This window comes from Symphalangus syndactylus, chromosome 4, assembly GCF_028878055.3.
Source record: "Symphalangus syndactylus isolate Jambi chromosome 4, NHGRI_mSymSyn1-v2.1_pri, whole genome shotgun sequence".
NCBI classification, from domain to species: Eukaryota; Metazoa; Chordata; class Mammalia; order Primates; family Hylobatidae; genus Symphalangus; species Symphalangus syndactylus.
The window spans coordinates 42,975,450-42,994,148 of record NC_072426.2 but is presented as its reverse complement, the minus strand read 5'-3'; the positions used below and the strand labels follow the sequence as shown (position 1 = coordinate 42,994,148).

Genomic DNA, 18,699 nt, shown 5'->3' with positions numbered 1-18,699 from the left:
CAGCTGATTACCTTTAAAACTTTGGGCTTCTTTTCCCTCTGGGGCCTCTTGTTTTCCTTTATAACCTAAAAAAAATCAAATTGCAAAATAAGCCTCTGTTTAAGAAATAAAATTAGCTCCCACATCCCCAAAATTTTTGGCTATTTCTCTGTAAAACTATTTATACCATTTAAAATCATCAACATGTTTGCTAGGCAGAACCTAAAGAGCTTATGTAAAATGTATACTTTAAAAGTCACTAAAAAAAAATCTTGCATAAAGATGAAGTAGGGAAATACCCTTTTTTCCCCTTAAAGTCTGTCTTAATTAGCCTCTGCATTCTTCACAGCGAAGCCCACGAGGTAGCCATCTTGCTTGCTTCTGCAGAGGAAGCCTCTACAGTGGAACAGTTCTGCAAACTGCTTTTTGGTATTATTATCATGGTGTTTAAAGGCAGCCCTGGCCTGCCAGCACTGTAGACGTGCTGGGCATGCCTTTTGCAAAAACAGCCCCACAAAGAGTGCAGCCAATGGCAATGCAGAGCTTAGCAACTCCAAAGTGATCTTCTCAGCCTAGCCCTTCCTAGACAAAGGATCTCCTGTGCGGCTCGGCTCTCACCACAGGACACAGGCAGCCACAAGCTGCGACATGGAGTTCGCTGCAGAGGATCTGGTCGCGCCGAAATCACAGGAGGCTTCAGCAAAAACAATGCACACAAATCCCCCAGGTCACCACCATTGGATCGATGGCAGAGCCTTCCTGATTAGTAACCTCTTGGCAGCTCCGAGGGCAGGTCTGCATGGGGGAGGGGTGCGCTGCTCTGCCTCCAATGTACAGGAGACATAACCGAGCCTAGGGGGGCATTTGGGCTTGCTGAAACTCTGGAAGGTATTGTGCATTTTTACTTTATAAGGCAAGGCTAAATATTGGCGATATTTAAGGCAGGGAGGTTATGTGAGGACAATGTAGGCTCAGCTGTTGGGCTGCGTGTCTCATTCCTTGGGAACCACACCTCTTTGCAGCAGGCGCGTTGCCCAGAAACACAGCAATTTGATTTCTGTCAATAAATGTCCAATGACAATGGCGAATTAAAAAATAAGAGTAAAGCCACTGAAAAGGAAAAGGACGGGATGAGGACAAAAAGAGGGGGAGGAGTTTTCAAAATACACTTGCCACTCTGAGTGGCTAGAGAAAAAGGATTTTCTCTCTCTTGCTCTGGGCATTTCTGATGACCTTCATTTCCAAATAAAATTTCTCCCCTACGAGAAGGAAAATTCGGACTCATATCTTTGGGACAAAAGGACACCTTTGGCTCTTCTGTATCCCAAGATCAACTGTCACTGAGCATCTATATCCAGACCTGCCAAGCAAGTCCCCACGTGGGGCCGGTCTGCGCACCAGACTCGCGGTCAGACAGAACCACCCACTTCCTAGGGATCGGGACCTGAGCCAGGAGTAAAACAAGCCACCATCTCCCGACACACACCTGGACTACCCCCACGCCCAGTGGGTGGTAGGCAGTGGGACAACTGGCACCACAGCTGGCACCTGCCAGACACTGGGAAAGACTGGACCGGGAGCCGTGCCCCCCACGACCCCTCTTAGCCACCTGGCATTGCAACAGCGGCAGCAGAGCAGGGCAGCTGTGGAGAGCTGGCTGGTCTCAAGGTCACTGCCAAAATGCAGTGCAGAGGGCGGTCACAGTCCCATCACAGCCACCTTGACAGCTGCACAGATCTGGGGAAGACAGCCCTAGCTCCAGCCTTGCATGGCCAAAGTTTCAGCAGCACATTTGGGGGATTGGCAGGAGGGCCTCCCCGGCTGCTCAGCCAAAGATGGGTTTTCCACTTGCAGTTGGATTCAGAACAGATTCCCACAACCAGAAATCAGGAACAGAGTGAGGGCCGGAAGGCCTGCATTTCATCACCCTTAATTCCTCGCCTTTCAGTTTGCCACAAAAGCATGCTTTCCGTGTTGGAACGTGAAGTCCGGCATGCGTTGTTTTTCCACTTTAAATTACCTCTCACTCACCCACCCCTCACCCACATTTTTAACAAATTCATGTAAGAAAAAAACTACTGGCCGGGCACGGTGGCTCACGCCTGTAATCCTAACACTTTGGGAGGCCGAGGCAGGAGGATCACCTGAGGTTAGGCGTTTGAGACCAGCCTGGCCAACAGGAAACCCTGTCTCTACTAAAATACAAAAATTAGCCAGGCATGATGGTGGGTGCCTGTAATCCCACCTACTCGGGAGGCTGAGACAGGAGAATCGCTTGAACCCGGGAGACAGTAGTTGCAGTGAGCACCACTGCACTCCAGCCTAGATGGCTGAGCAAGACTCCATCTCCAAAAAAAAAAAAAAAAGAAAAAAAAGAAAAAAAAAAACCTAATGAATATGGTGTTCTCAACTCTTCCTTCAACACTTGTAACAAAACCAATGGACTCTGATTATGCACATCCACCAGTGCAACTTTGAACACACTAAGCCCACACTATTTATAAGAAGCTCTCTGTGAGGAGTAAAGCAGCATGGAAACAGGCAGAAAAATAATCAAATACAGTAAGATTTGAAAATAGGTTGGCCGGGCACTGTGGCTCACGCTTGTAATCCCAGCACTTTGGGAGGCCGAGGCAGGCGGATCACCAAGTCAGGAGATCGAGACCACGGTGAAACCCTGTCTCTACTAAAAATACAAAAAAAAAAAAATTAGCCAGGCGTGGTGGCGGGCGCCTGTAGTCCCAGCTACTCGGAGAGGCTGAGGCAGGAGAATGGCATGAACCCAGGAGGCGGAGCTTGCAGTGAGCCGAGATTGCGCCACTGCACTCCAGCCTGGGCGACAGAGCGAGACTCCGTCTCAAAAAAAAAAAAAAAAAAGAAAATAGGTACAAAATCTTTTAGGTGTATATCCTATTTTTGGTGATTTTTTAAAAAAAATTGTGATGAAAAATACGTAACATAAATTTTATCATTTTAACTTTTTTTTTGGAGATCGAGTTTCACTCTTGTCACCTAGGTGCAATGGCACAACCTCAGCTCACTGCAACCTCCGCCTTCCGGGTTCAAATGATTCTCCTGCCTCAGTCTCCTGAGTAGCTGGGATTACAGGCATGCACCATTATGCCCAGCTAATTTTTTGTATTTTTTGGTAGAGACAGGGTTTCACCATGTTGGTCAGGCTGGTCTTGGACCCTTGACCTCAGGTGATCCGCCCACCTTGGCCTCCCAAAGTGCTGGGATTACAGGGGTGAGCCACCATGCTCGGCCCATTTTAACTATATTTAAGTGTATCGTTCAGTGACATTAAGTACATTCACAATTGCTGTGCAACTATCACCCCTCCATTTCCAGAACTTTTTCTTCCTTGTAAACAGAAACTCCATACCCATTAAACAATAACTCCTCATTTGCCTTCCCCCAGCCCATACTAACTTTCATTCTACTTTCTATGAAATGGACTACTCTAAGTACCTCCTATAATTGGAATCGTATAGTTTTTTTTTTTTTTTTTTTTTTTTTGGAGATGGAGTCTGGCTCTGTCGCCCAGGCTGGAGTGCAGTGGCTCGATGTCTGCTCACTGCAAGCTCCGCCTCCCAGGTTCACACCATTCTCCTGCCTCAGCCTCCCAAATAGCTGGGACTACAGGTGCCCGCCACCGCGCCCGGCTAATTTTTTTGTATTTTTAGTAGAGACAGGGTTTCACTGTGTTAGCCAGGATGGTCTCGATCTCCTGACCTCGTGATCCGCCCGCCTCAGCCTCCCAAAGTGCTGGGATTATAGGCGTGAGCCACCGCGCCCGGCAGAATCGTATAGTATTTTTCATATAGTATTTTTCTTTTTGTTTCTCTTTGCTTCACTTATTAATAGCATAATATTTACAAGGTTCATCCATGTTGTAGAATGTATCAGAATTTCATTCATTTTGAAGGCTGAACAATATTCCTTTGTATGTACATAACACATTTTGTTTTTCCATTATTCTGTTGTTAGACATTTGTACTTTTTGGTGATTGTGAATATTACTGCCATGAACATAGGTGTACAAGTAGGTATACAAGTAGTATACACCTCGGAGTAGAATTGCTGAATCATATGATAAGGCTATGTTTAACTTTCTGAGGAACTACCAAATTGTTTACCATAGCAGCCGCACCATTTTACATTCCCATCAGCTATGCACAAGGGTAGCCCTACATTTCTTGAAGTGCCTTGCATTTATTTCAGTTACACATTATGCCTCTTCTCTTGAATGTTTGAATATAACTTTATTTATTTATTTTTTTTTTGAGACGGACTCTTGCTCTGTCCCCCAGGCTGGAGTACAGTGGCGCGATCTCGGCTCACTGCAAGCTCCGCCTCCCGGGTTCACGCCATTCTCCTGCCTCAGCCTCCCGAGTAGCTGGGACTACAGGCGCCCGCCAACACGCCCGGCTAATTTTTTTTTTTTTGTATTTTTAGTAGAGACGGGGTTTCACCGTGTTAGCCAGGATGGTCTCGATCTCCTGACCTCGTGATCCGCCCGCCTCGGCCTCCCAAAGTGCTGGGATTACAGGCTTGAGCCACCGCGCCCGGCCTGAATATAACTTTAAAAAATCAACATTTTTTCCAGGTTAATTGTTCAATATTTAGTAAAGTGGCCATGATATATTATGACATAATTGTATAATTTAAGTCTATCAGCCAGGTGCGATGGCTCATGCTTGTAATTCTAGCACTTTGGAAGGCTGAGGCAGGTGGATCACTTCAGGTCAGGAGTTCGAGACCAGCCTGGCCAACATGGTGAAACCTCATCTCTACTAAAAATACAAAAATTAGCCAGGAGTGGTGGCGTGCACCTATAGTCCTAGCTACTCGAGAGACTGAGGCAGGAGGATCACTTGAACCTGGGAAGTGGAGATTGCAGTGAGCCAAGATCGTGCCACTGCACTTTAGCCTGGGCAACAGAAGGAGACTCGGTCTCAAAAAAAAAAAAAAAAAAAATCCATAAAAATCCATTAGCTGTGTGATCACTAAAATAAAATAAAATAAAATAAAATCAGGCTCAGAGGGTTAGGTATACAGAATATCTATATTGCTGAGAGGCCTGTTTTTTAAAGGACCAAAGACAGGTGTTTTCACTCTATAGGATACTCATGAAGCCATATAACATTGCACTTGACAACCTAAGCAAACATCGAAGGCCTGTGTGTGCACTCTTCTGTAAAATTAGATAATAAATAATGCCAAGGCTCATCCTAGCTATATACGAAAGTTAATGAATGTGACTAGAACTAACATTAACTCCAAATATCAAATTGATGCTTCACCACGAAGATCTATACTTGTTTGAACACAGCATAGATCAGGTGTTTCAATTCCTGTACTAAGTGATTTGGTGGTCTGAGCTCTGGGCGAGTTTTGATGGGAGAGAATAGTCAGAAATTCTGAGCAGAGGCCAAGTGCAGTGGCTCACATCTGCAATCCAAGCACTTTGAGAGGCCAAGGTTGGAGGATCACTTAAGCCCAGGATTTCAAGGCTAGCCTAAGCTACATAGCGGAGACCACATCTCTACAAAAAAAAATTAAATATTAGCTATGAAATAATTCAGAGGCCCAAAGAGGTAAAAATATCTCAGCTTGCACAGCAGGTTAGAACTTGACTTGCGCATGTACCATAAGATGTTTATTAATATACAGAAAAAATATGAAAATATATAGAACTTGAATTGATTCCACTTCAAACCATCTATACAGCTCTCTCTACAAATCCTCTTCATTTTCAGTATCTAACAAAAGACATTTGTAAATATCCTAAAATAACCTTAAAAGAAATGTCTTCCGCTGGGCGTGGTGGCACGTGCCTGTAATCTCAGCTACTCAGGAGCCTGAGGCAGGAAAATCACTTGAACCCAGGAGGCGGAGTTTGTAGTGAGCTGAGATCGCACCACTGCACTGCAGCCTGGGCAACAGGGAGAGACTGTCTCAAAAAATATATATATGTATATATATATATATACGTATATATATGTTTTGGCTGGGCACAGTGGCTCACGCCTGTAATCCCAACACTTTGGGAGGCCATGGCGGGCTGATCACAAGGTTAGGAGCTCAAGACCAGCCTGACCAACATGCTGAAACCCTGTCTCTACTAAATATACAAAAATTAGCTGGACATGGTGGCGCTTGCCTGTAATCCCAGCTACCTGGGAGGCTGAGGCAAGAGAATTGCTGGAAACCGGCAGGCAGAGTTTGCAGTTAAGCCGAGATCACGCCACTGCACTCCAGCCTGGGTGACGGAATGAGACTACACCTCAAAAAAAAAAAAAAAAAAAAAAAAAAAAAAAAAAAAAAGAAGCTCTGTGTGTGTGTGTGTGTGTGTACGTGTGTTGTGGCTTCAGGATTAAAATTATGAATAATTCCAAAACTCCACTTCTCTTTCTGGGTATATGCACCTCTGGATTGATAAGAAACTGTAAGTACAAACTACCTAAATTAAAACAACAGCAGCATACTAGGAGGAATCTTCTTCCAAATTAATCTCAGGAGTAATTCACCTTTCCTCAAGACTGAAGACTGAAACACAATTTCCTTCCAATGTGTCCCGCGCTCTCCTCTCCCAAGAAATTCTTTATTTTTCTTCTGATTTTGGGGGCTACAACTTTTGCAGTGATAACTAAAGATATTCCAAGTACCATCTATTATAAACTTCCAATCAATATGAATAGGTACACATATACTATGTATCCATAAAAATTAAAAACTTTTTAAAAATTTAAGGAATAAGCATGTCTTGTACCTTTCAGAGATTTTTTTTTTTTTTTGATAGGGTCTCACTCTCTTCCCCAGACTGGAGTGCAACGTGCCAATCATAGCCCACTGCAACCTCGAACTCCTGGGCTCAAGCGATCCTCCCATGTCAGTGTCCCAAATAGGCGTGTGCTACCACAATAAACTAATTTTTTTTTTTTTTTTGAGATGGTGTCTTGCACTGTCGCCCAGGCTGGAGTGCAATGGCGAGATCTCTGCTCACTGCAACCTCCGCCTCCCGGGTTCAAGCGATTCTCCTGCCTCAGGCTCCTGAGTACCTGGGATTACAGGCACGTGCCACCACGCCCGGCTAATTTTTGTATTTTTAATAGAGATAGGGTTTCACTATGTTGGCCAGGCTGGTCTTAAACTCCTGACCTCAAGTGGTCAGCCCACCTCAGCCTCCCAAAGTGCAGGGAGTACAGACGTGAGTCACCGCGCCCGACCTCTCTCATAGATTTAAAAAAGCTAGTTTGGTTTTATTTCCTGTGACACATAGGAACCTGAAAGGCTAACACTGGAGAATCTCCTTGGAAGACTGGGTGGAGTAATAGTCTGGATGTAAGCGGTTGGTCCCCTAGCAGAGCCTTTCCTGCTGGATCTTTCCCTGACCCCTTTCCGTGAGGCTACTCTTGCTCTTTCCCCACTCTCCCAAGGGGCCAGATCTACTGGATTCCTTCCAGCAGTTCTGCTGGTAATAGCTGTTCCTTGATGGCTCCTCTAAAGCAAGAATTGAGAAAAAAGTAGGTGAATAATCTTCAACAGTTACCAACTGAGACAAACTGTTGTAAGAATGGGGCTGAAATTATTGCCTCTCTCAAATTTCTCAACTCTTCTTTGTACCAACTAGAAACTGGAAGGCCTACTCCCTGTGTCAGTGTCTAGATTCAAAATTTGGACAGAAAAATCCAATAACAGGGCTGGGCATGGTGCCTCATGCCTGTAATCCCAGCACTTTGGGAGGCCAAGGTGGGAGGATCACTTGAGGTCAGGAGTTTGAGACCAGCCTGGCCAACATGGTGGAACCCCGTCTTTACTAAAAATACAAAAATTAGCCAGGCATGGTGGCGCATGCCTGTAGTCCCAGCTAGTCAGGAGGCTGAGGCAGGAGAATCGCTTGAATCCAGTAGGCACAGGTTCCAGTGAGCTGGGATCTTGCAACTGCATTCCAGCCTGGGCAACAGAGAGACTCTCTCAAAAAAAAAAAAAAAAAAAAAAAAATAGCTCAGGTGCAGTGGCTCACGCCTGTAATCCCAGCAGTTTGGGAGGCCAAGGCAGGTGGATCGCCTGAGGTCAGGAGTTCAAGACCAGGCTGGCCAGCATAGTGAAACCCTGTCTCTACTAAAAATACAAAAAACTAGCTGGGCGTGGTGGTGGGTACCTGTAATCCCAGGTATTTGGGAGGCTGAGGCAGGAGAATCGCTTGAACCTGAGAGGCCAAGGTTGCAGTGAGGTGAGATCATGCCATTGCTCTCCAGCCTGTGCAACAAGAGTGAAACTCTGTCTGAAAATAATAGTAATAATACAAAAATTAGCCTGGTATGGTGGCGCATGCCTGTAGTCCCGGCTACTCAGGAGCCTGAGGCAAGAGAATCCCTTGAACCCCAGAGGCAGAAGTTGGAGTGAGCCGAAATGCTGCCACTGCACTCCAGCCTGGGCAACAGAGTGAGACTCCATCACAAAAAGTGAAAAAATTAAAAATTTTTTTAAAAAAACAACTTTATTTTTTTCCCTTCCATTTCAGAGAACTTAAAATTATTGAAGAAACTTAAAAGACCCCAGGTCCAAAAATGTTTTCTTTAAAATGTATTAATTTGTTTTTCACAATGACTTTCCCCATTTAATAACCAAAACCCTTTAAAACAATGTAATACATGTTGAACACCTCTCTTTTTTTTTTTTTTTTCTTTTTTTAGACGGAGTTTCACTCTCTCCCCAGGCTGGAGTGCAGTGGCGCAATCTCAGCTCACTGAGACCTTCAACTTCCGTGTTCAAGCTATTCTCCTGCCTCAGCCTCCCAAGTAGCTAGGACTACCAGCACGTGCCACCACACCCAGCTAATTTTTTTTGTATATTTAGTAGAGATTTCACTATGTTGGCCAGGATGGTCTCGATCTCTTGACCTCATGATCCATCTGCCTCGGCCTCCAAAAGTGCTGGGATTACAGGCATGAGCCACTGTGCCCCGGCCTTGAGCACCTCTCTTATGCAGACATAGTGCTGAGTGTATAGCTGGAGGAATGTCACTGTTGCCACCCACCCGGAAACTACCATCTTGTAAGAGACACAAACAAATAAACACATATTCATGATGTAATGTAGAATGAGATGAGCCCAGGAGGTATATAGTACCCAGAGGAGGCTTCCCAGGGGAAGCAATATTTCCCACTGAAACCCAAGGATTGGCAGGTAGGAGTTGGCAAGATATAGAGGGAGAGAAGAAAGGAGTGTGCCCCACATGGAGGTAACAGCACCCACAAAGACACTGGAGCACTAAGTTGCTGAGGTGACATTCCAGTGTGGCTGTTAAGGGGCCATGGGGAGATATGCATATCAATAAATATGCCACCACTTGGGTAGCAAGGCTACTGAGCATGCATATGAAGAGATGCCAGTCTTTACTTCTCTACCATTCCCATTAGAATTATTTTTGTTGTTCTGTCTTTCAATTGTCCATAATTGTTTCTTTGAAAAGCCAATAATAACACTCCTGTTAAGATGATTATCAAAAATATAAGTTACCTTTTCAAGGGGAGAACTAAAGAGAGGTGATTGGTTTGTCCCAGACCTGAAACTCGTTTTGTTTTGTTTTTTGTTTTCCTTTTGAGACAAAGTCTCTGTCACCCAGGCTGGCGTGCAGTGGCACAATCTCAGCTCACTGCAACCCCCACTTCCTGGGTTCAAGCAATTATCATGCCTCGGCCTCCCAAGTAGCTGGGATTACAGGCACCCACCACCATGCCCAGCTAATTTTTGTATTTTTAGTAGAGACGAGGTTTCACCATGTTGGTCAGGCTGGTCTCAAACTCCTGACCTCAGGTGATCCACCTGCCTCGGCCTCCCAAAGTTTTGAGATTACAGGCGTGAGCCACCACACCCAGCCAACTCTTGTGTTTTTAAGCTAGAAAACACCCTTGTATAACTAAGTCTCCTAATCAGAGAAAAGCAATTATTTTGAGAATGGATATTATGTAGGCTGTTTTTTTTTTTTTTTTTTTTTTTTTTTTTTTTTTTGAGAGGGAGTCTGGCTCTGTCACCCAGGCTGGAGTGCAGTGGTGTAATCTCGGCTCACTGCAAGCTCCACCTCCCGGGTTCACACCATTCTCCTGCCTCAGCCTCCAGCCAGTAGCTGGGACTACAGGTGCCCACCACCACGCCCAGCTAAGTTTTTGTATTTTTTAGTGGAGACGGGGTTTCACCGTGTTAGCCAGGATGTTCTCGATCTCCCGATCTCGTGATCCACCCACCTCGGCCATCCAAAGTGCTGGGATTACAGGCGTAAGCCACCGTGCCTGGCCTTTATGTAGGCTGTTTTTGTTGAGATGAGACCAGTTATTCAGAAAGGGCTTATTTCTTTAGTTTCTAAACTCATTTACTCGAGTCTCATACAATCTACGGAGAAGCAAGATTTGACTGCCTACAAATGAGTTACTCTCAGCTGGATGACCCTGTACCGCACAGATGCTTCTGATGCTGGAAGTAGGGGGTGCTCTTACTTTGTTCGTTCCAGGAATAGAATACAGAAAAACAGCTATGTTCGAGGGCACTGCTTAATGGCTGTGGTTCTTATTGAATAGCACTTTTCCATGGAACATAACTCAGATAGAAAAAAGAGAGGAACCAGGCTGGGCGCAGTGGCTCAAGCCTGTAATACCAGCACTTTGGGAGGCCGAGGCGGGCGGATCACGAGGTCAGGAGATCGAGACCATCCTGGCTAACATGGTGAAACCCCGTCTCTACTAAAAAAAAATATAAAAATTAGCCGGGCGTGTTGGCGGGCGCCTGTAGTCCCAGCTACTCGGGAGGCTGAGGCAGGAGAACGGCGTGAACCCGGGAGGCGGAGCTTGCAGTGAGCCGAGATCGCGCCACTACACTCCAGCCTGGGGGACAGAGCAAGACTCCATCTCAAAAAAAAAGAAAAAGAAAAGGAAAAAAGAGAGGAACCAAAAAATAAAAAGACTTATCATTGAACTCATAATATTTACAACAGAATTTCTACAATTAACTTTCCAAAGTCTGTTTGATTTTCCTGATATCCAAATACTTAGTCAATGACACATTAGCTTTTTTTGTTTAAAATGCATAAATGGGATGCGGTGGCTCATGCCTGTAATCCCAGCACTTTGGGAGGCCAAGGCAGGCAGATCACCTGAGGTCAGGAGTTCGAGACCAGCCTGACCAACATGAAGAAACCCCGTCTCTACTAAAAATACAAAATTAGCTGAGGGTGGTGGTGCATGCCTGCAATCCCAGCTACTTGGGAGGCTGAGGCAGGAGAACCGCTTGAACCTGGGAGGCGGAGGTTGCAATTAGCCGGTCCCATTGCACTCCAGCCTGGGCAAGAAGAGCAAAACTCCATCTCAAAAAAAAGAAAATAAAAGAAAAAAAGAAAAAAAAAGAAAATAGCTTTATATATTTTTTAAATATTTATTTATTTGTTTAGAGACAGGGCCTTGCTCTGTCACCCAGGGTGGTGTACACTAGTGCACTCATGGCTCAAGGCAGACATGTGGTGAACTCCTGGGCTCAAGTGATCCTTCCACCTTAGCCTCCAATTCTTCTTATGTTTTGTAGAGACAGGGTCTCAATATGTTGCCCAGGCTGGTCTCAAACTCCTGGCCTCAAGTGATCATCCCACCTTGGCCTCTCAAAGTGCTGGGATCTTACACAAAATGAGGATATCCTTGGGGAGATCCAAATCCCAATGATGGGACCATGAGCAAGTCAACCTCCAGTAGACTCAATGAGGGGAAATGCTAACATTAGAGTTATATGCAATATTGGATATGAAAAGCATGTAGTAGCTGGGTGTGGTGGCTCATGCCTGTAATCCCAACAATTTGGGAAGCCAAGGCAGGAGGATTGCTTGAGCCCAGGAGTTTGAGACCAGCCTGGGCAACAGAATGAGACTCATCTCTAAAACAAAAACAAAAACAAACAAACAAACAAAAACACTAGCCGGGCATGGTGGTACATGCCTCTGGTCCCAGCTACTCAGGAGGCTGAGATGGGAGAATCACTTGAGTCTGGGAGGTCGAGGCTGCAGTGAGCCATGATCACACCTCTGCACTCCAGACTAGGCAACAGAGCAGGACCCTGTCACACAAAAAAAAAAAAAAGAAAAAAGAAAAGCATGTGTTATGGCACTTGACTCTCAGTCTGTACAACTGCAGCAATGGAGAACCATGGCTGTCACTAATTAAGAAAACAGTGTACACGTAAACCATGTAATGAGCAATTAAAATTCATTTAATATAAAAATTGGAAGCCCAGGCATGGTGGCTCACACCTGTAATCTCTGCACTTTGGAAAGCCAAGGCAGGCAGAAGGCTTGAGGCCAGGAGTACGAGACCAGCCTGGCCAACACAGGGAAGCCCCATTTCTGCTAAAAATACAAAAAATTACTGAGCATGGTGGTGCATGCCTGTAGTCCCAGCTACTTGAGAGGTACAGGCATGAGAATTGCTTGAACCCAAGAGGCAGAGGTTGTGGTGAGCTGAGATGTCACTACTGTATTCCAGCCTGGATGACAGGATGAGACTCTTGTCTCCAAAAAAAAAAAAAAAACAATTGGAGATATTAACAGAAAACAGTATTTTGGGGCACTGGAACCTCTTCCAGAGTACTAAGGCTGGGCTAGGTGGCTCACTCCTGTAAGCCCAGCACTTTGGGAGGCCGAGGCAGGTGGATCACTTGAGCCCAGGAGTTCAAGACCAGCCTGGGCAACATGGTGAAATGCCATCTCTTCTTATAAATTTCTTTTTAAAGTATATATATACACATATATAGATATATACATCTAAGTATTAAACAAGTTTGCTACTAGTGTTGGGATAGGCTAGCTCCATGCTAATTGCATCATAATATAGCCTTACACTTATTAAGTAAAAGAGATTAAGAAACTTTCACTTCTAGTGATAATGAAATTGATAATCTGGGAGAAACCTCCTGCTGAAGACAATTAGAAAAGCTGGACAAAATACAAAGTCATCTGCTTGAAGGAATAGGAGAGTGAATGTGAATCATTACCATGATAGTGAAGAATTACCAGACCATGATTCAGAGGGAAACAAGGTCCAGGAAGTGTAAAAACTTTTTTTTTTTTTTTTTTTGAGAAAGGGTCTTCTGTACAGTGGTGCAATCATAGCTCACTGCAGCCTCCATCTCCCCAGCTCAAGCAATCCTCTCGCCTCAGCGTCCCTACTAGCTGGGACTACAGGCACTCACCACCATGCCCAGCTAATTCCTGCATTTTTTGTAGAGATGAGGGTCTCAGTTTGTTACCCAGGCTTGTCTCAAACACCAGGGCTCAAGAGATCTTCCTGTCTCAGCCTCCCAAAGTGCTGGGATTACAGGTGTGAGCCACCACACCCAGCCAACATTTTTTTTTTTTTTTTGAGACAGGGTCTCACTAAAAATATTTTAAGTAAAATTAAAAATGGAGAGAAAGAGTTAAACACAGTTAAAGGAACACCTTAATGTTAAAATATAGCAGCAGTAGAATTGACAAACTCAAAGATTTTAAGTATTTAAATCATGTTAACATTTTTGTTTTTTGTGTGAAATGAAGCTAGAAGATGCTCACATCTCTCCAAATTTAACAAGTCTAAAAGATGACAGCAATAACCTCAACATGACTTATTCCTCAACCAGTCCACCTCTCAGTCTCACTACTCTCCATCTTCTGGGCCTTTCACATTTTCCTCATTGCCTTAGCTCAGAGGTATGGTGACTAAAATGAACATTCAACCCCGGGATTCTAATCCCAGATCAACTATGTTCGTAAGCAAGTTACCTGGCCTCTCTAAGCCTCAGTGTCTTTTTTTTTTTTTTTTTTTTTGAGACGGAGTCTCGCTCTGTCACCCCGGCTGGAGTGCAGTGGCACGGTCTTGGCTCACTGCAATCTCCGCCGCCCGGGTTCACGCCATTCTCCTGCCTCAGCCTCCCGAGTAGCTGAGACTACAGGCGCCCGCCACCTGGCCCAGCTAATATTTTTGTATTTTTTTTTTTTTTATTAATTTTTTTTTGCATACAAAAACAATAAACATTTTCTAAAAATACATACAAACAAAAAGATGCGTATCAAACATATTAGGAAGGTTGCACATGGGAAGTCGGGGAATAGAAATGGGGGTGGGAGTTAAAATAAATGAGAGAGGGACTTTATATGGATCAGTGATAATAACTCAATCCTCTATTTGACAAAGAAGAGGGAGAAGGAAGAGGAAGAAAAAGAAAGTGGGATAAAGGATCAGAAAGGGAGGAAAATAGAAAAAATTAGAGTATGACTCCAGGGTAGACCTGTTTTGTTGTCATTGAGTTGGTTGGTTGGTTTGTCTGTTGTATTCTTCATGTTTCGCCAAGTTGGCCAGACTGGTCTCGAACTCCTAGCCCGAAGTGATCAACCCGCCTCGCCCCCCAGAGTGCCGGGACCACAGGCGTGAGCCACCACGTCCAGCCCCCACATTGCTTCTGGCCTCCGTGGTAGACCTCCCAGACGGAGCGGCCAGGCAGAGGAGCTCCTCACTTCTACCCAGACACGGGGCGGCCGGGCAGAGGGGCTCCTCACTTCCCAGACGGGGCGGCCAGGCAGAGACACTCCTCACTTCTTCCCAGACGATAGGTGGCCGGGCAGAGGCGCTCCTCACTTCCCAGACGATGGGTGGTCGGGCAGAGGCGCTCCTCACTTTCCAGACGATGGGTGGCCGGGCAGAGGCGCTCCTCACCTCCCAGACGATGGGTGGCGGGGCAGAGGCGCTCCTCACTTCCCAGACGGGGCGGCCGGGCAGAGGCGCTCCTCACTTCTTCCCGGATGGGGCGGCCGGGCAGAGGCGCTCCTCACTTCTTCCCGGACGGGGCGGCCGGGCAGAGGCGCTCCTCACTTCTTCCCGGACGGGGCGGCCGGGCAGAGGCGCTCCTCACTTCTTCCCGGACGGGGCGGCCGGGCAGAGGCGCTCCTCACTTCCCAGACGGGGCGGACGGGCAGAGGCACTCCTCACTTCCCAGACGGTGGGTGGCCGGGCAGAGGCGCTCCTCACTTCCCAGACGGGGCGGCCGGGCAGAGGCGCTCCTCACTTCCCAGACGGTGGGTGGCCGGGCAGAGGCGCTCCTCACTTCCCAGACGGTGGGTGGCCGGGCAGAGGCGCTCCTCACTTCCCAGACGGGGCGGCCGGGCAGAGGCGCTCCTCACTTCCCAGACGGTGGGTGGCCAGGCAGAGGCGCTCCTCACTTCCCAGACGATGGGTGGCCGGGCAGAGGCACTCCTCACTTCTTCCCGGATGGGGCGGCCGGGCAGAGGCACTCCTCACTTCTTCCCGGATGGGGCGCCTGGGCAGAGGCGCTCCTCATTTCTTCCCGGACGGGGCGGCCGGGCAGAGGCGCTCCTCACTTCTTCCCGGACGGGGCGGCCGGGCAGAGGCGCTCCTCACTTCTTCCCGGACGGGGCGACCGGGCAGAGGCGCTCCTCACTTCCCAGACGGGGCGGCCGGGCAGAGGCGCTCCTCACTTCTTCCCGGACGGGGCGGCCGGGCAGAGGCGCTCCTCACTTCTTCCCGGACGGGGCGGCCGGGCAGAGGCGCTCCTCACTTCTTCCCAGACGGGGCGGCCGGGCAGAGGCGCTCCTCACTTCCCAGACGGGGCGGCCGGGCAGAGGCACTCCTCACTTCCCAGACGATGGGTGGCCGGGCAGAGGCGCTCCTCACTTCTTCCCGGATGGGGCGGCCGGGCAGAGGCGCTCCTTACTTCTTCCCGGATGGGGCGCCCGGGCAGAGGCGCTCCTCATTTCTTCCCGGACGGGGCGGCCGGGCAGAGGCGCTCCTCACTTCCCAGACGGGGCGGCCGGGCAGAGGCGCTCCTCACTTCTTCCCGGACGGGGGCGGCCGGGCAGAGGCGCTCCTCACTTCTTCCCGGACGGGGCGGCCGGGCAGAGGCGCTCCTCACTTCTTCCCGGACGGGGCAGCCGGGCAGAGGCGCTCCTCACTTCTTCCCAGACGGGGCGGCCGGGCAGAGGCGCTCCTCACCTCCCAGACGGTGGGTGGCCGGGCAGAGGCGCTCCTCACTTCTTCCCGGACGGGGCGGCCGGGCAGAGGCGCTCCTCACTTCTTCCCGGACGGGGTGGCCGGGCAGAGGCGCTCCTCACCTCCCAGACGGTGGGTGGCCGGGCAGAGGCGCTCCTCACCTCCCAGACGGTGGGTGGCCGGGCAGAGGCGCTCCTCACCTCCCAGACGGTGGGTGGCCGGGCAGAGGCGCTCCTCACCTCCCAGACGGTGGGTGGCCGGGCAGAGGCGCTCCTCACCTCCCAGACGGTGGGTGGCCGGGCAGAGGCGCTCCTCACCTCCCAGACGGTGGGTGGCCGGGCAGAGGCGCTCCTCACTTCCCAGACGGTGGGTGGCCGGGCAGAGGCGCTCCTCACTTCCCAGACGGTGGGTGGCCGGGCAGAGGCGCTCCTCACTTCCCAGACAGGGCGGCCGGGCAGAGGCGCTCCTCACTTCCCAGATGGTGGGTGGCCGGGCAGAGGCGCTCCTCACTTCCCAGACGGTGGGTGGCCGGGCAGAGGCGCTCCTCACTTCCCAGACGGTGGGTGGCCGGGCAGAGGCGCTCCTCACTTCCCAGACGGTGGGCGGCCGGGCAGTGGCGCTCCTCACTTCCCAGACGGGGCGGCCGGGCAGAGGCACTCCTCACTTCCCAGACGGGGCGGCCGGGCAGAGGCGCCCCTCACCTCCCAGACGGGGCGGCCAGGCAGAGGCGCCCCTCACCTCCCAGACGGGGCGGCCGGGCAGAGGCGTTCCCCACCTTCCAGATGGGGCGGCGGCCGGGCAGGGGTTGCAATCCCAGCACCCTGGCAGGCCAAGGCAGGCGGCCGGGGGGTAGAGGCTGCCGCGAGGCCAGATCACGCCACCGCACTCCAGCCCGGGCAACACCGAGCACTGGGTGAGCGAGACTCCGTCTGTAGTCCCAGCACCTCGGGAGGCTGAGGCGGGCAGAGCACTCGGCGTCAGGAGCCGGCGACCAGCGTGGCCAAGATGGCGAACGCGTGCCTGCATCCAAAGGAGAAAAGGCAGGCAGCGGTGGCGCGCGCCGGCAGTCCCAGGCAGTCCGTGGCGCGGCCAGCAGCAAACCGAGTAGATTGCAGCCTGGGCCAGAGAGGGAAAGAAAGAAAGAAAGGAAGGAAGGGAGGGAGGGAGGGAGGGAGGAAGGAAGGAAGGAAGGAAGGAAGGAAGGAAGGAAGGAAGGAAGGAAGGAAGGAAGGAAGGCAGGCAGGCAGGCAGGCAGGCAGGCAGGCAGGCAGGCAGGCAGGCAGGCAGGCAGGCAGGCAGGCAGGCAGGCAGGCAGGCAGGCTATTTTTGTATTTTTAATAGAGACGGAGTTTCACCGTGTTAGCCAGGATGGTCTGGATCTCCTGACCTCCTGATCCGCCCGCCTCGGCCTCCCAAAGTGCTGGGATTACAGGCTTGAGCCACTGCGCCCGGCCCCCTTGGTGTCTTACTTTATAAATTAAAGCAGAATGTATATTTCATAGGATTGTTGTAAGATTGTATGAGACAATGAGCATGTGAGTTCTTAATGCTATACTGCTCACTTAATAAATACTGAATAAGGCTGGGCATGGTGGTGCACACCTGTAATCCCCGCACTTTGTGAGTCTGAAGCAGGCGGATTGCTTGAGTCCAGGGTAATGTGATAAAACCCCATCTCTATTTCTACATATAAAAAATAAAGAAAAGCCGGGCAAGGTGGCTGACGCCTGTAATCCCAGGACTTGGGAGGCCCAGGCGGGTGGATCACTTGAGGTCAGGAGTTCAAGCCCAGCCTAACCAACATGGTAAAACCCCACCTCTACTAAAAATACAAAAATTAGCCAGGCGTAATGGTGCGCACCTGTAATCCCAGCTACCTGGGAGGCTGAGGCACGAGAATCTCTTGTACCCAGGAAGTGGAGGTTGCGCCACTGCACTCCAGCCTGGGTGACAGAGTGAGACTGTCTCAAAAAACAAAACAAAACAAAAACAACAAGATGTGTTTCTATTTCCCATTCTGCATAATGAGAATCCGAATACTTACACCTCATGGGTTAGGGTTACTGTCAACATTGAATACAGTAATGGAAAGTCTTTTATCACCGTGTCTGGTCCTCAAAAAAATGTTAGTCTCCTTCCACCTTCCTTTCCTTTGCCAGCTTCCTGTGTGTGTTTCAAGCAAAGTTTCAATTTTGTTAAAATTGCGTGTACCTAATTAGTAATGAAATAATGTGAATTAGTAATGTACCTAATTAATAATAAAGGTTATTGGTTCTTTAAAAAGGAAAAAAAAAGTAGAACACTATTTTGATTTTTGTGTTGTATTAGTCTGTTTGTTTTACCAACTCATAATGCAGTATCAGGGTCTCTAGAAAACAGGAAATAAGGAAAGCAACTTAACTTCTGTGTTGCCCAGTAGACAAATCTCCCTGCAATTCTGTAATAACTCATGTACAAATTACTTACTCCTCCAAGGACAGAAGAAATCAACAGACACCCGCTTTTTTCTCTAAATCTAACCTATATCCACTCCATCCAAAATTCCATGGCTTGGATCAACTCTGGCCTTCCACTGTCTTGTCCTCCCACTTCCTCCTCCCTTGATCCTACTTTTATAGAAAGCTCACCACAATATGGTGTTGTGTATGAAATATGATATGAAAATGAGCTGTATAGTGTAACTGTCTAGAACACAGCA

The 18,699-nt window shown here is 48.7% G+C and overlaps 1 protein-coding gene across 7 annotated transcripts in view; it reads right to left on the bottom strand.

Annotated features, from left to right (window-relative positions):
* TET1 (tet methylcytosine dioxygenase 1) overlaps positions 1–18,699 on the bottom strand; it is a 147,265-nt gene that overhangs the window by 101,493 nt on the left and 27,073 nt on the right. For 4 of the 7 annotated variants that reach the window (XM_055274474.2, XM_055274476.2, XM_055274480.2 and 1 more), the window contains exon 3: positions 12–65. In XM_055274474.2, the coding sequence (XP_055130449.1) occupies positions 12–65 (54 nt within the window). Of the gene's footprint in view, positions 1–11; positions 66–166; positions 575–597; positions 640–18,699 lie in introns of those variants that run through there. The other 3 variants (XM_055274479.2, XM_063637135.1, XM_055274477.2) reach the window with 3 other exon arrangements.